Source organism: Necator americanus, chromosome IV (genome assembly GCF_031761385.1).
Source record: "Necator americanus strain Aroian chromosome IV, whole genome shotgun sequence".
NCBI classification, from domain to species: Eukaryota; Metazoa; Nematoda; class Chromadorea; order Rhabditida; family Ancylostomatidae; genus Necator; species Necator americanus.
The window spans coordinates 22,695,111-22,712,659 of record NC_087374.1 but is presented as its reverse complement, the minus strand read 5'-3'; the positions used below and the strand labels follow the sequence as shown (position 1 = coordinate 22,712,659).

Sequence of the window (17,549 nt, the reverse complement as noted above, 5' to 3'; positions counted from 1 at the left end):
CGGTTGACGAAAGTTATTGATTGGAAGATTTCCCTCCTACGTGCAGAATATGCAAGGAAATTTCTAAGAAGCATTGTTGAGTTCAATGAAAGTGAAACATGTGTGCAGCTACTACTGCCCCTTCTTATTTTTTTCCAAAAAAAATCACATATGGCGCCCTCAAGATCATTTCGGAGATCCTTCACTAAATCAGACTCTTGTAGCTGCAACTAGTGAGAGGTTGTCCTTGAATTAATTGTGTTTTACTAGAAATGTTCATTGGGTGTCAAAGCGGCCTGTAACCGGCGCAGTTGCGTAAGCGTAAGCGTTCTCGTGAAGTGGTGCGGTGTAGCTGGCAGCTGCGATCGAGGTGGGGCCATTGATAACTTCACTCGGACTGTACAGCTAGCGATGATCTCAGTTCGAGATCTCAATCGCTAACTCGTGCACGCAGCTACGAACACAGCCGCCGACGCAAGCGCACCAGGCTTCAGGTCATTTCGAGGCGACTACAATTCTGGTAACTCTCTACTTAACCTGTTCGATAGAACAGGCCACCAATTTTGATCGTCAGAGCACCATCTTTGTTGGTTTTTTCCGGTCCTAGTTCCTTCATGCATATGGGGTACAAATGGTGGCGCTAAAATTTTTCTGGTGCATGCAACCGCTCACGCGCTTTACCGGTGCTTAGCGGACAGCCATATGATGCCTAGGAAGCGGATGCAACGCAGTGTTAAGGTGTTCTGCTGCGACTGCACTGTGGATGACTCTAAACCGTCACCGGCCATCCAAGCGTTTCATCCCTCCGGGATTAACAAACTGGCACCAATTTTGTGAGGAAGAAGACGTTATAGATTGGCTGGCACCCGTTTTCATTCTCTATTACGCGTGCGTGTTCATGTGCCTCAGAAGATTCCGAGCCAAAAACCTCTTTTACAGTGAACCAGTAAGATTCGTGCGTTCCAGAAAATCTGGTATCCAAAAACGCAGATCTACGAGGACCATGATCCCATGTTAATCGTTGTTCCAAAACATATCACTGAGAACAATTTATTGTAAAAAGGCACAAACAATCAGAGACAAGAGCATACACATGTGTACATAAAAACATGGAAGATATCATGAAAAAATAGAAGAGGTTAAGAAGCTATACGACTAGGTTTGGGACTTTTCCAGAAACTCGTAATATTGAAGAGATCATGAGGGTATATGTACAATTTAAAAGCTACGGCAAGATACGACATCAGGTAAATGTTGTGCTGGGGCGTGACTTCAAAAGAAAAAGGATTATTTTTAGGGATAGCAGTGGAAAAGCACTAACACAATAACGTAGTCGGGTCAAAATGGTTCGAAGCTCGCAAAACTGTGTATGGTTGGGTCAAAACGACATGAAACACGGCCAGTTGCGTAGGCGGCTGCGCTCGAAGCGACGCGGTGGAGCGAAGCGGGTTGGGTCGTGTAGGGATTCTCGCTACCGCCACCCATCGCATAGTATGTGGTTCGCCATAGTCCCAACTCGATTCCAACCGCATTCTCCGCCGCTTCGACACAGCCGGTTACGCAGCTGTCCCCGCTTCATGTCGTGTTCATGCTCACAGGTTATAATCGAGATGGGACCTCCTTAACCGTCCCTGCTGTCCGATAGCACAAGGGTTCCGGTTCGATCGCAAGCGCCTACACAACTTCACTAAATTTAGATTGTTTTGACCCGACTACAGCGTAAGGAAGCATAATTTAACAACTTGTAACAAAAGTATCTACTAATGTTCGGAATCTCCGGATATATTACCTTTTTATGGAAAAATAAAGTTAAAATAGAATCTCTTCGTCAAGAACAATCCCTTTTTCTATGGATAACTCAAGTAGCAATGGAATGTGGAGAACATCTCCTTAGTGCAAGGATGATTTAGTACAAGAAGAAAGAAGCGATTCCGAAAATTGAAGAGAAAAAAACAATGCTACATAAGGAGCGGAAAAATCATAAAATAACACATTTCGACGGGAAATTTGGTACATAACATTGACGATCATTTCCGTAGACGTAGAAAATCCCTTTTGTATTACCGAGAGTATAGAACACCTTGCAGACAGGTATCGCTACTAAGCAGTGTCGTTGCTGTAAATTACACATGTACATTACATTGCAAATCATAGGTGGTTACAAAATATTTGACAAAATATGCTGACATTCCAATTTAAAAAATGTACTAAATATTTGGTGTTGAACACCATATTGCTTTATTATTATAGAGGAAGCGCTTATAATTTAAAAGAAAAGCCACAAACTCCTCTTACACTGTTGTGATTCCAAGAAAGGATACTTCTTCAAACTTGAATTTTCCATGGGTTTTCATATTTTTAAGCGCTGCACCTTAGAGTATCTTAAAGAAAGAATCTCGCGGAATTTGGACAGTGCTCCTAAAACCGATCTCTGACAAGATTTTTGGTCTCTTAGTGGCCGCACTGTGAGCAGCGCGCCGACGGCGCAGCGCCCATACCTAGTACTATCGCATTTATCTAAGTGTATAGACGCGTCCGGGCGAAAGAATGAGCAATGTTACTATCCAGTGAAAATTTCCTCGCGAATAAATGCTTCACGTGGCAGGAATATATATCCACTCGCTCTTTGACTGATGCTTACTCAATAAACGAGTAGGTCCCGCAACCAAGCGCCATTGCACCAAGTTTGCGCCGACGGATCAGCTAAGTGAGGTTCGGTAGCGGAGAAAGTCGTTGATGGGTTCATGCCCATCATTTTTTCCCCAGGGACGAATATGATGGATATGGACTCAGCTGTTTCTTTGCACCCGTGCCAGTGATATGAATTCACTATAGGCGGCTGACTGCACTGCGCTGCAACAGCCCAGTTCACGGTCATGGTGCGACTAACGGGACGGAGCGTTTGACGAGGACTGTAGTGAGTACGGGGAGTGCGAGGAACTCACCTGTATGACGCGACACATGCCCATGCTGTTCTGCAGGTGTTGTGCGCAGAACATTTTGCTCTTCTCATTAATCTCCTGCACATGATATTTTGTTATAGGGAGCACCTAAACTACTTTGATACAAAGTTTTAAAATTATCCTAAGAACACAGTGAGGAATTCTCCTGACTATTCGTTTGTAAGCCAAAAAAACGTACATATGGTTGCTGTTCACTGAAGATTTCCTTGCCGCTTGCATGTGTAAGCAGTTTTTCTGGCACTTCACATTCGGTGAAAAACTCCGAATGTTCTGTTTTACTAGAAAGAAACGATTATATTATGTCAAAATTTATATTCTAAGTAATTTTTACAGGAGATCAAAATCCTCAGTAATTATAGTCGGGTCAGAACGACACAACGCTCGCGGCGCTTGCATAAGCACTCTCGAAGCAGCGAGGCGTAGCGTAGCGGGATCGAGGGAGATCTTCGGTGAAAAACACATTAGCACAGTCATTGTTCCAGTCCGAGAGAAGCTAACGAAAGCTCCACCCCGATCCTAACCGCTGACTCCACCACGGTGCAGTGGCAACTGCGCGAGCTTCGGGTCGTTTTGACCCGACTATGTGAATAGATAGGTTTGAAACTTCGTAGTTTATAAAAAGAAAAATATAAGACTGAATTTAACTACTTCTATTCTAAATACTGTTCCTTTTTGTCCTATTTCGCCAGTTTCTTCCGTATACTTCGAGTGCTATGTTCCTAACAAAAGTGCAATATGGAATGTGAGTCGTGTTTTATCTCGTATCGTTCTGATTTACACTGGAAGAATCTGAAGGATTGTGGACTAGAAATATACGTTCTGTTTTGCAATTTTCCAAGGCAGTGAAATTTTCGAAAAAAGAGTTAGCAGACAAAAGTTATGAATGGTCAGCCGGTTACACCACAACTACATTCCAGCGGTCATCTCACAGTCAAAAAAAGACCAAAGGCACCAGCATGGAAAATCACAATTAATGATGTGTTGCTACTCGAAATTTCCGTTTAAATCAGTTATATGGAGCAAAGCAGAGGAATTTTATGCACTTACAAGTATACTTTGAGTTTCATAAAATTTCGAACACTGCCGGTTCCACAGCAAGCAGTGCACGGTTTTTTGCCACCACCTTTGCAATGATGACATTCTTTCACACCTCGACCGTGACACATATAGCATAAATCATGAGTTCCTGAAAACTTTCTTAAAAATCCGGGAAAGTTCTCGTGGAGCGCAAACGTTATGCTTACCTATTCCTGGTGGAGGAACACCGGTTTTTGACATGAAGTGCATTGGAGTGCCTATCCCATACACTTGATTACTTCCTTGTCGCATCATAGCCGTCGATGAAGAAGCATATCCTCGCGTAATATCAGCCTGGAAGAGCGCAATGCATAGGGTCGGTGTGGAAATTCTACAGCCGAATGACCGCGACGCGTTTGCCGCACCCTTTGTCCTCATTACCTAGACTCAATCTGAAGTGCACGGCGCTGCCGCACGGCTGAAGAATTTAAAGTCGGGAACCAACTTTCGTGGTTATTCAATTTTTTTGACAGAACATCCTTAGAATTGTGTCGAGCGATCGGATTAGAAGTGACGCAAAAAAAAACTTTTGGTTGTGAAGATAGCAGCTACTGCGGTCTGCCAAGGAATAGATGTTTCCTTTTTCCGAACCAACAGTATTAGTCATTTCTAGACAAAGAATATTTGTCTCTGCCGAGCGGAGCTCCCAGCTTACGCTTCAACGAACGAGCCACAGACCTCTTATGAATGATGAACACATTTTTTTTAAAATCTACTACCTTCAGATCAAAAAATGTCAACGTTCCGTTGAAAGAATTAATTTATCTGTAATTCTTTTTCTTTTGCATGAACTTTTGAATGAATCCAAGGAGATTCATAAATGCAATCGAAGGAGTTCACCAACGAGGGAACTGATGTGTTTCCCCGCACAAATGGGCCTGCTGAGCGCTGCGTCAGATACAGCTCAAAGGTCTCATCAACGTCACTCACCAAATATCGCGACGATTGTGAGAGAAAGGAATGAATGGAAGGCCCGCACGGCTGAATGAAGACAATCTGAGCATCCAAGTAAGTGAGTAGGCACCTTCTCAGGCTACTTACTTCTCCAAAGCAGGTGAACAACTGCAGAAACGAGTTGCGCGGATATGTTCTGGCAGGGTCTACCCTCATATACCATATACCGTCACTAAATGCGACATTATCGTTATCACAATCAAAGCGATATGAAGTCTGAACTCAGACTGCAAAGGTGAGCGGAGCTAGCGAGGGTCCCACCTAACCCACAACCGCCGGTCACACTGCATCGAGCACACAATTGCAGGCTTCAGCTCGTTTTGACCCCACTGTACGTGACCATCGCTCGCGCGGTAATCTGTCAAGGGACTTATTTGAAGCTTTCAAGCTGTTCCCAGTCCCATTCAAAAAACATCTGGTTCAAATATTAGCGGGTTCCTTTCAACTGCAACTTCTTAAGCCTTTTCCTCCTAGTAGATAAAAATGTCGATCGTTTGAATGCATACGTTTTGAAAACTGGACGCTAGTAAAAACAAGATTAATGAAAAGCGGAATAAAAAGACATGGAACGGGGAAAAATTCAGGGGAATAAAGTATTTCCGGAGAAGCTACCACTATGCCATTGAACTACAGCAATCCTTCAAAGGAAATAACTTTTGAATTCTAGAAAGACACAGCAAGATAAATCAAGACCAGTTGATCACTTACGTGAGGGAAGGTGGCGACCATCGGATGGGTATAGACAGCGGGATGAGCGACGCCAGACTTCATCCCAGTGCCTCTGGAATAACAAGTTGACTATTTAAAGGACTCATGCATACATAACTTTAAAAGACATGCCTGCAAAAATTGCACTTGTCGGTACCGTATCCGCGACAATGAAAACAGTGGTAGGTTCCTTCAGAATTGCACGCCGAACAGGGATTAATTGTACTGCTGCCAGGCATTTCAAGTACACGTACCTATAAATTCTGAGGATTTTCAGGTACCCATCTTGCCGAGGAAACCCAAACCTGATCCATGAACATTTTGGTTGGTTGAACGTCGTAATCCCATGGGTTCCGAATAGATCCGGTGGCTTGATCGAGTAGTTGACCTGGTGTGACCGCTTCTGTCGCTTCCGAAGTGGAACGTGCTTCTGTGAACGATTCCAGCACGTACTGAAAGCTAGGGATCTTCTACAAGTTAAAAATCTTCAAGTGCTGGGAAGTCTACAAAATTTCGTGAGATAAAACTTACAATGGCAAAAGTTAGTACTCATTCAATTTTTGTAGACAAGGTAGCGCGAAAATTGGGACTTTTGAGCTTTCCACGCTCTCTTTGGAAAATTAGAAAGGTTTTGAAGTTTTTTGAAGGCAAAATGGTTCTGAAGACGTGAAATTTTGAGTACTTGAACATTTTCGCCTTTAGTGAAGGAGTGCTTTTTTAGTGAAAGAAATTAGGTCAGATGATAGGATAATTACATGTGCGATGAAAAAAGATATACTCCAATTTCTGGATGGTGTTCTAAGAAAAGCGATGTGATCGATATTTCAGAGTTTAGAGTTCAAGTTGGTTCAGCCATGAATAAATCTCATTGCAGAGCGTGAATGCTTCTTTTCAAACTCACATGCAAGCAACTGATCATTTCCAGACGCTCAAACTGCATTTTCTTGAATGCGGATGACTTCCAGTAGCGATGACGTTTCGCTTCCGTCATAAGTGCGTCTCTAACTTCACACTCCCCCATTGGTATGATGTCGTCGAAACATCGATCGGAAGCTGATCCACCTAAAATTAACAGCATCGGCAGGATCCTTAATAGACAGATCTAATCGTATCTAAGCGTGTTCCGTTTTCAGCTCAGTTTCGTTCCTTAGTGCTTACTTGTTACTGCTTACCGTCGTCTACTTTCTTACTTGTTGGTCAAATTAGTACTTGGAATGTGCGGAAGACCCAACAGCGTTCCTACGGATACAAATCAATACGGTCTGTGTGAGGAATTTTGATTATGGTGCTGAATCTTGTAAAAGGCTGCGCGCAAAGCGGCGCAGTTTTCGGACTTTTCCCCAGGCAAGAACAACTTTAAAATAATCACGTTTCGCAGTTCAGCTAATTTAGTGAGACCCATTGAAAACGAATGGGCTCTGAAAAGGAAACAAGAACGATGATAGCTAGAAAAAAATCGTTTTACTAGTGAAAAATCCTGAAGAGAACCTCAGCCTTTGGATCAACTTTTCGTAACTTCTCCTTTGTCAAATTCAAATACGATGCTTGAATTCCCACCAAAAAAACTAGTTATTCCCATAAGTTAATGAGCAATTCTCACTTCCATCTTTCAACACTGAGTTGACATAGGCTTCCGGTGGTGGTTCCGGCGAAATTGCTTTGTATCTGTTCAACATTCTCGCAAAATTCTGCAGGTAATAACGGAAAAATAACTGTAATGACACGGAAGAAATCAAAAAAAAATCAAAGTCATTGGTGGAAGAAATTGTTGAGCATGTCACGGGGAAGTATTGTTGGTGAGTGAAAATTCTGAGATGTTTGCCACGAAGTGTTTGTTGAGCTTCGAAAAGTGCATGTTATGAAGTGAGTAGGATGTTGTAGACTTTCTCTTGAGGTTTCTTTCAAGTAGAAAGGACTGCTATTGTAGCCGGTCAGTCAATCAGCTGTTAAGAACGACAGCCGAGGACTACGGTGGTCGACAAAGAAAAACCTTTGGGGAGACTTCATATGTCAGAGTTGATATATACATAGAGAATATTGTTGGGCAGAAGCAAATAGCCGGATTATTTTGAAGCGGAGCGATGGAAGTGTTACAGTAGAAGCAATAAGACATAACGAAATAAGTGAATGAAAATGAGAAATGCCCTCAAGATCACCACGGGGACTGGTTCATTTTACTTCAGCAACTGGATTGTGGAAACAGCATGAAGAAACTCCTCAATATTGTCAAGCACTACTCCGTATTTTTCCTTACAGTCAAGAACCCCCAAAATCCGAGCAGATATCAAGGAAATTTCTTAGCAATCCGAGCAAAAGATAAAAGAAATTCACTGGGCGGTGGATCACAACGAAGAATGGTGGTGTACCATCGTGCTTTTAAAAGCGCACTGTTTACACGAAGCCACAATTTGTGCTGAAACCGGTGGTTCGAAGAACACGCACCTTTTCCGGAGCTTCCTCGAAATCTGCCTGGAATCAGCCAATAAAATTATACAAGCGAAGAAAATGGAAGGCTTCCTATGTCTCTCTTCAAGAATTGAATTGGTAATACCTCTTTTATCGCACGCTCATTTCAATATATCATCACTGTAATAAAAACGCTCTTCTCTATGCAAAACAGGGAAAAGATTCCGGAATTTTGTGCACGTGGAGGACCTCTGCGAAATGCAAACATTCCTCTATTAATGACTACTGGAGTGCTGCCTGCTCTCAAACTGAGAAATTCGCTTTGAGATTGTAAATCTTCACTGCCAAGCTAGTGAGCGCTTGTGGGGATTGCTACAGCATTTTTAACCGATTCCATTCACCTAAAGAAAACCAGGGCTTCCCTTACGTTCGGTGTCCACTTCAGCTATCATCCACAGATTGAGGGTAAACATAATGCAGAGCCATCTAATGCTTAGAACCTCAAAAAACATCCAAAGAAGTGTCCAACAAGGCTCATCGGCGAAGAACATCTGTGTAGTTTCCTTACGAGTTCCTGTGAGTTTGAAGCATCCGGCAAGTAAATGGCGAATGTTTTCGCTTCGAGATTTATTGTTGTGCACATTTTCTGCTCTGCTCAGGAATATCTTGGAAATATTTGGTTTTATACTCACTTTTACTCGCGAATATCTTTATATCTCAGTGAAATATACTTATTCACACAGACCAACGTTGCATCATAAAAAAGGAGACCATATTATGTTCGAGTAAAAAAACAATCTTTCCACACTTAATTTTCCGCCAATAAGAACTGATTGAGTACTCCTCGTGGCGGATAAACAGGTCGTTCTTTTATACAATGAAGAATTCACTCATTGTTGGATATGCCAAGCAAGTTCAGCGCATGATTGCGAAAAATAAGGCGGGCAGTGGCAACAAAAGCCGTTAGGGACATCAAGTCCGTAAAAACGAGTTTAAATAGGCGGTGATTGCTTGTTAGTTACTGTAAGCAGAATTTCCGCTCAGAATGAGCACTATTACTAAATCAAATTCATCCCGAGTTGACCTTTTTCTCAGTCACCTTAATTTGCAACTAGAAAACCCCAGCAAAATCGAAGCGGTAAAATCAGACGAGGATAAACTGTGGATATTCCTCTCCTTTGTAGTAGTTGTTGGGTTATATATGCCCATTGAAATCTCTGTGCCCTGTAGATGTTTGGCTGAACGGAAGCGTAGCAGATCAGCCGTACTTCTTCCGCACACATCGGCCTTAGACACGTGATCCTGAGCGAGGCAACTTTTTCCCAAGCTGTCACACATTCTTGTATTATTGATGTAAAGGAGAAGTGAAGAATTAGGAGTATTTGCAGAGGTGAAAGTAAATGATCGAGTGTAAAGTCGACGGAAAAGAAAGAACAAACAAAAAATGTCATAATAGCAATCGAGGTGTTGTACAGGAGTGAGGAAAAGTGCATTCAATATGTTTGAACCGATGGAGAAATCCCAGATTTCGAATACGATACTCGAAAACAATTGAATCTGCCTATTCGAACATATCCAATTCCCTGCTATGGATACTTCCAGGTAAATATTTGCGCTGCTCATGTATATATTCCGCTGGATATTGATGAAAGGTTTATGAGAATGGAGACACCGAAGGACTGCTGTTCTCGAAACGTAAAAGCCAAAACTGAAGGCATTTCGTGCTCAATTTCACGCGACGAAATGTTTTTTTTTCACGAAGCCATAGGTGGCAAAGGAGAACGTGCACGACATATGAACAGAGGAGACCATTCCGGTGCTGTGAACGAAAGTGACGCTTGAATCTTCGAGGGGTGTGGAAGCTATCAGAGGTGTGGAAATTCTAATCTATTCAAGGAACAAGCAGTTCGACGAGGAGAGTGCAAATTCCTCCAAACATCTACTAATTTTTGATCCTTCTACATAGGAACAAGCGCTTGGACGAAAATGAGGAACCTAACCAAAACTTTTTAATGGGACATGTCCCCTCTACTAATAACATCATTTGAAAAGATCAGCTAGAATAGGATAGACCAGCTCTTCGATAGAATGGAAAACAGGGAGATTGTGGCAAGGTAGTCCCAACCTACATGTACATTCCAAAATATAAATGCAAAAGAAAGAAAATCAAAATATACCGTAACCAAGGATATCTATCGTGCTTCAAGTATTGAAATTTGCATGAAGAGAAATGAAAAAAGGAAATTGAAGGACGAAAGCATTTTGAGAAAATAAATGTCTGTTGTTTTTTGGAATCTTGTCAATTAATGAGTTCAGGACAGCCAACAATTCCTGTGAAATTGTCTGACGGAACTTTCGGAAGTTTTTGTGATCATTCATTAAGAATGGATGTTCTCTCTTCTTTAAAAAAAGTGAGAAAAGATTCCTTCTTCAAAAAAAAAACGTAGGAAAAAAGGATTGCGTGTTTGCGACAGATTCCTCGGATTTATATACACAGTGTCGATCTGCTGCTCGCAGAGTTGGGGAATAAGACATCTGAGGCAGAGTAACTGAAATTGATGCATGTGATCTGTTGGGTTATAATATTGTTATTTGGAGTCATCGAGAACGATAATTTTTTCATAGAAAAAGAGCAGTTTCTAAGCTACAAGCGCGCTAAGAATACCGACTGCGAGTGTTGTAAGGATTTATTCACATAATTATGAATTGTTGCGTACGCGTTTGCGTTCGACACAGTCTTCTGACAAAATCAGGTACATCAAAGTATGTTTCCGTGCGGTTTAGCCATGAGGGTAATAACCACTGTGGATTGGAAATCCCCTTTCCTTCTTGAATGATGTCACTAAAATATCCAGCATTTCTTGCCATTTTCCACCCATAATATTTTTATGTTAGATTCCACACGAAAAAATCATACCATTTCCAGTGGCTATATTTTTTTTGAAAAGTCATTTACCTATAACAGATGTGAAAGATGATTGAGATAATGGCAATCAGGCGCTGTTTAAAGGATATACTGGACTCTGAATGTAACTGCTACTGAGTTTAGTTTCTACAGCTCTTAATTTTGATGACTTCAATGGAATTGATTAATTGAAATAGATGTTAAGGACAGAAACGAAGAAGTGCACAAAAAAATAAACAGGCGCTGATTTTCTCTTAACGTTCCACACTCAGAACTACTATTATCCGTGATAAGCTTGCAAAAAAAAATCCGCAAAGAAAAATTTTATGTGGCCACTCTTCCAGAATGCAGGATTTGCCAACCCGGACAAATTACGAGGCAACTGTGGCAAGCCAAGTCAGTTTTGAAACCAGAACACAGAATAATGAGCTCGTTTCAGTGCTTCAATGGTGGTAAGGCAGTGCAAAAAGGTAAATTGCTACAGAAATACTGAGTTTTGAGTACTTCCAGCCTTATTGACATTGGCGCACTGCGACATGTAATGAATTTTTGACTGAACTAAAAACTACATATATATACATATATATTTATTTATTGCTACCAAATAAGAGAATCGCAAGATACAGTATCCCTGATACAATACAAAAAAAAACTGCTATCGCAGCGCTGATTCAATCACCGTGCAATAATGAGAGAAAATAGGGTTAGGACAAAGTAGGTGTGGAGGTGATTATTGGATTGAGGAAGTGCTACGGTTCTCACTCCGGGAGAGGGCAGTGGTGATAGACTTGGTCGTGCTAAGGAGGGAAACTAGCTTTTTTCAGCTGCAATTTCGCAGTGAACCAACTTTGTGGACAGATTCGTTGACGACAGAAATTTCAAAGAGAGTTTAACTCATTTATTTAAAATCACGACATAATGTTGTTTTCTGCGCGAAAACCTATACGAGGTAACATGTAAAGGATATCGCTAACAATCCAAAATCAGTACTCCAGAAATTCGCAGTAAGGGTACTGTATCGCAGCACCACCGTAGGCACGAATGAACCATGAAAACTCAGATCTTTCTTTGTAGACATGCATTCTCGATGGAATTCCACTTAATTTGAAGACCAACGGGATGAAAAATGCAAGTGCTGCGGGCTAAAAGTTTAGCTTTTTTAGCGTGAGTGGTTCGCCTTTCGACGGAGTGCTCATCTAGAAAGTGCTTCATTACTCAACATAGTTTCGCAACAAAATAAGAAACAGTTTTTACCTAAATTCCACTCCCTTCCGCATCATGCGAAATAGTAGCAACGTTGAACTTTTTTTGACGCTAAACACATGCAGCTATGTAGGCCACCTACTTACTTATTCATCTGTACATATATGAACTTAATAAAGTTTACTGCTAAGGGCTGCACATAGCTATAAATCTAAGCGAACTGTCCCACTTCTGATAGTGACAGTCGTTTAGTTACGCGAATTTTTGGAACTACCTACAAAAACAAGAGAAAATTTGGATGAGAAATTTTTGAAATCGGGGATGACTAACGAGTTTAACAAAATGAGTAAGATAACAATGAGTATAAATAAATAAAATAATAAAATAAATAATAATAGATAAAATAAATAAAATGAATAAGCAGGAATAAAGAGCGGAGTAAAAGAATAAATATCTAGAAATGTACCATACACAACCGTTAAACATCAAGTTCAAAGGAATGGGGGAGGCGCATCGGGATCTCCACTGAATTACAGCTGATCACGCACAAGTTGTAATGAGCCCAGCGAGCGTTGGCGTCGCCGTTGATTGATACGCAGGTGATGCAATGCACTCAGTAAGTCTAAGAGTCAAACGCTTCCCCCGTCAATCACTGCTTAACACGGACGAATGGTTGTTAAAGAGAGGAAAGTGGGAAACATTACCGAAGAGGGGCTCGACCGAAGAGAAAAACATCCTCCGCGCGATACTCGACGAATTCCCACCAGATACGCCCGGCGTTGTGTTTTTTCTTTCACCACCATTTTCTTTATGTCATTTTCGTAAATTTTACAATTTTTCGTCTTTTCCATAAAACTATAGAATCAACGAATGGTCGAACTATGTATGACTATTCGAAATTATTTGTTCTCGAGTAAAAGCGTTCACAAGTAAACTAGTAAAAGACTACAAAATTTTTCTTCATCACCGAGATTAGGATTTGGTAAGGGTAAATTACGCTCGAAGGCGCATAAACAATAGAACAATGGAAGCAGAACAATGAGCGCAAAAATTGGATGATACAAGAGAAGTCACAGGAGAGTCATTTATAGAATTAATAGTCCTACAAACGAAAATTCTACAGACCGTACACGTGGGACTCCTGAGGAATTTTTCGTGGGGAAAAATCAAAAGTAACCTGTTCCTAAAAACCTAGAATAGAAATATAGGGAAAGATGGGATAAGGGATAGAAATACAGCGAAAAAAACTGCGAGCAGGAAAAAACGCTATTGTTAGAGAATAAAAGTTATATTTATTTAGAAAAAGGTAAATCTATAGGATGAAGGAGCAATTGAGACTGTCTGCCATGGATTATGCGATTTTTACGGTGGAGCTATTTTTTGCTGGTCTTGAACGAGTAGAACCACGAATAACTCAACGGATAAGTGATTTTTAGATACAGCAAATCAGTGGAGATTCGCAGTTTCTTTTTTTGCGTTGAATTGTGACTAGGATTCTGGATACACTGTTGAATCATCGGAGAAAAATATAGTAGCTAGAATTTATAGTGCTATGAAGTGTGTGCGTGGAGCTTGTCGCGCCAGTTTGTCGACTACAAACAGATTTACGGTGTCATGTGATTCTCTGATAAAACAAAGTTCTACCGATAATTCTACGAGCCTTTAATTGCTTGGGATCGAAGGAAAAAGATGCTCGTGGGCTGTTGTCAAATGGCGAAAGGTGAAAAACGATCCCTATTAGCCTGGCGGACTAGCCATTAAGTATTTGCCAGTGAATCAAAGGTTATGCACTTTGTTTTGTCCTAAAAAACAACAAAATAAGTAAGATCATCAAGTACTCATGCTTGTCAGAAGTGTGTTTGAATCCTCTGTTCAATGGTTACAATACCCTCCCCTATTTGCACGATCAGTCTAAAAAGTGGGTTTTGTAAACGTTGGCAACTGAGGAATGGAGGAAAACGCGCCCCGTTTTTGTCGCTCTGACCTGAAGCCAAGTAAGAAATGATACACATGCAAGTCCACTGGGAATCGCGACGAGAATCCATTCTACGGAAATTCTGAAATCCACAAAATCTCGAACAGTGATTCGCCTTGGGTCGAATTGCTGCACAGCAGCACGACACTACAGATGAGCGGACATCACCTACATGGATTTTCCTAACCAGGACCACATCATGGAATGCCGATAAGAAGGACATGATGAGAAGCGAAACGGTGCGTAATAGCTCTCCAAATAGCTGAAACAGCGCTCCTACGTGGACATTGTCGAACGCATGCGTACTATTTACTCGTACTAACACCGGGTAAACAAATGTGATATTGTATTGAACAAAGAATCGTATTGTTCCCTAAAGGAGGCGGGTCGAGAAACTACGAGCCGAGCTGGAAACGAATGTTTTCTGTGGAATTATATCGCCTTTTCTCACTTCAGCTCAGCTCAAAAAAAAAGATCGCACGCTGTTGGAAAAAGTGCAGACGTGCAGCGTTCAATGGCTCTTCGGAGATGAAAGCGAGGAATTTCTACGAAACTCATAGATGTCAGTTTACTTTAAGGGAAAAAGAAAACTAGAAGAGATGGCCAGCGATCCGAACGTCGATTCTCCAGAGCTACTGAGGTTTCGGGTTCAGGGATATGTATTCCTAAAGGTAAGTGCAAGTTCTCATGCTGCGCCTTGTTTTGTGGACGGCTCTACGAGTGAAAACGATCGCAAAAGAGTAGAAATCATGGCAAAACGTAGTATTTAACGCACACATCTTTAATGATCCGAAAATCATCACTATGACAACCGTTGGGAAATTGTAAAACATACGTTATATCGTGATGATTTTCTTCATTTGAAGAATTTGTTAAGCATGTGTTCCTAGCAGCCAAGTGAACTGAGAATTATACTCACTTGAAAACTTTTTGTGCTCCTCAACATCTTCCGAAGGTGGTGGAATTGCGCTGAACAAGTCGGCCATGATGGATACTACGTCAGAGATGTCGTCTGAAAAAGAAATACTTGGAAACTGAAAAAAACGTGTCTCGACAGTTTAAATGCATACGACATATTTGTCAGCAACAAAAGAATAGACAAAGACATTTTTTGTTGGATAAGAGTCATGATATCCGTAAGAAGAGATGTGGCGTGACTATGTAAGTTGTCGTGAAGTCGTGTGTTCGTGTGCAATTTAAGAATGGAGGAAAAAGAGTCCAGAGGAAGCGTCCGACATGCATTTGGAGATTGGAAAGTAGCAAAGGGGATTTTTGGGCACAAGCGGGAAGTACATAGAGGGTTTACTCATTACTCGCATTTACTCTGAAGTCATTTACAAATGTAGTAACGATACTGCGAATGACATTGTCGGGAATAATTTCTGGGTGGGCGAAGTTCACCACTTTATCACGGAGAGTATAGTTCCATTTAGTGATTCAGTTCACAAATTAAAAGCTTTCAGTTTCCAGGAAAATTCCAAAACGTTTCAAAAAAACAAATGAGCGTAGATTACAGAGAGGTTACCGCTGCCCTACAGGACTTAGCTCGTCATATTGGAACTGCGACAGCGTGCAGCGAAGTGCTCATCCTTTAACGCATTTCTTTCATTTTTCTAAAATTATCAATCATTCTTAGTAAAATAAGAACTCTGGAAAAGAATTTTGTACACTTAACACATATTACTATAACCATACGTATATCAAAGCTGCGTGTGCTTAAAGAGCAAACGACGATAAAACAGTTAAAGAAAGAGGAAGGTAACTAAATAGCAATTTTTTGGGAAAGAAATGGAACTTCTGTTTAAGATGAGATTTTCTGATTAGGGAATGGGGCAAAAATCAAAAAAATATTTCTCGAAGCTTACGACGCATACACAGATGTGCACTACAACCACTCAATCGAAAAAACAACCGAGCCATATTTGGAACAATTCGAATCCATGTCCACTGTCGACTATCGTGGTATTTTGTTCGGTCATAGGTGTGAGTGAAGCTGGAGCTCAGTTCAGTGATTGATATTAGGTGTCAGTCAGTGTAGTAATAGATTCTCTATGTATATCCGCTGACTGCTGTCAAGGCGCAACCACTTTACAACAACCACTTCCGCCGCCGCTGAACACCGTCATAAATGTGCTCGATGGTGAGATGTCAGAATGGAAGTAATCAAAGGCAGACAAACAGATAAACAGGCACCCGATAGTAGTAGCAGAGCAATGCTATCAACGCATAAGCTGAGCGACGAGGCTGGCGGATAGAGAGAATGGAACGATCGTTCGTTTCTGCTTTCTCCTCCTCGTCCTGCCCCTTGTTGAACCCAGCGAAACGGTCAAAATCAATGTGGCTAACGCACAGTGAACTGTTTCTCTTCATAATTTCACATTAATAGGAGAATTCGTTGAGACTTACTGGAGTTTCTAACAGCTATGAAAATCTAAAGCATATTACTAGGTTTTCAAAGCACAACTGACCCTTCTTCAAGTATAAACTGAGCGATGACGACTAATGATTGCCAGGTGTTCGCACGGAGTTAAACAAATGTTTTGCGGTTTCCTCGGAGATTGGTATTAGCTCCATGCATGAGTAGTTGTGAATATTTCTGGAGAGTTCGGAAGAGTGCATACGTCAAAACTCATAATTCTATCTTGGTGCCAAAGTCGTTCCTTAGAATGACATTCCGCGAATGATGCAATTCTTAAAATGTCAGTAAAACCACAAATTGGCTCCTTAAAGGCGTCACCCTCCGAATCTGGGGTGGTGCGGGTTTCAGGTAGGTTATGCCTATAGGGAGTCGTAGATCTTGGAGAAAAAGGTGATTCCGTCCATTTCTTCCTTATTGCCTTAACAAACGGCCCGTAAGAGGCGGCTTCGAGAGTTCTGGGGCACTATTTTCCACAATGAGTTCGATTGGAGCGCACCAGCCTTGTGCACGCACCGCATCTTGCACATAGGCACCCATATGAAACCCGCATCTCCTTAGATTCGTGGGGTGATGACTTCAAAGTGGAGTATTCGTATACGGGATCGTAGATTAGATTATGGAGAGCGGGGTGAATCCGTCCATTTCTCCCTGTATTAGTGGAAACGGACGACGCCGGAATGCAGTTTCTTACGACGGCTTATGTTGCAATGCGCAACGGTTGCACTCCGCCCAACCACGCCCCGTCTGCGATTCGTCGAAAACCCATTCAGACGAATCGCAGGCGAGGGTGGCGCGCTGCAATTGAGGACGTCGTAAGAAACAGCGTTCCGGGGTTGCCTACTTCCACTGATACAGGGAGGAATAGACGGAATCACCCCCTCTTCATAATCTACGATCCCGTATACGAATACTCCACCTGAAATCCGTACCACTTCAGATTCGTGGGGTGATGCCTTCAAG

At 41.6% G+C, this 17,549-nt stretch overlaps 1 protein-coding gene across 2 annotated transcripts; it reads right to left on the bottom strand.

The window, feature by feature from the left end:
* Positions 1-1,957: 1,957 nt before the first annotated feature.
* Positions 1,958-17,126, bottom strand: RB195_002388 (uncharacterized protein; the record flags this gene model as incomplete). 2 transcript variants are annotated; one of them, XM_064199630.1, is made up of 11 exons in its annotated part: positions 1,958-2,095; positions 2,925-3,029; positions 3,121-3,220; positions 3,990-4,128; positions 4,187-4,313; positions 5,682-5,754; positions 5,814-5,935; positions 5,987-6,133; positions 6,583-6,743; positions 15,090-15,182; positions 17,018-17,126. In XM_064199630.1, the coding sequence occupies 11 exons, from the start codon at positions 17,124-17,126 to the stop codon at positions 1,958-1,960; spliced, it is 1,314 nt and encodes a 437-aa protein (XP_064055510.1). The 2 variants fall into 2 exon arrangements, with proteins under 2 accessions (XP_064055510.1, XP_064055511.1); XM_064199629.1 differs by lacking the exons at positions 15,090-15,182; positions 17,018-17,126 and adding an exon at positions 7,282-7,357.
* Between the last annotated feature and the right edge of the window lie 423 nt (positions 17,127-17,549).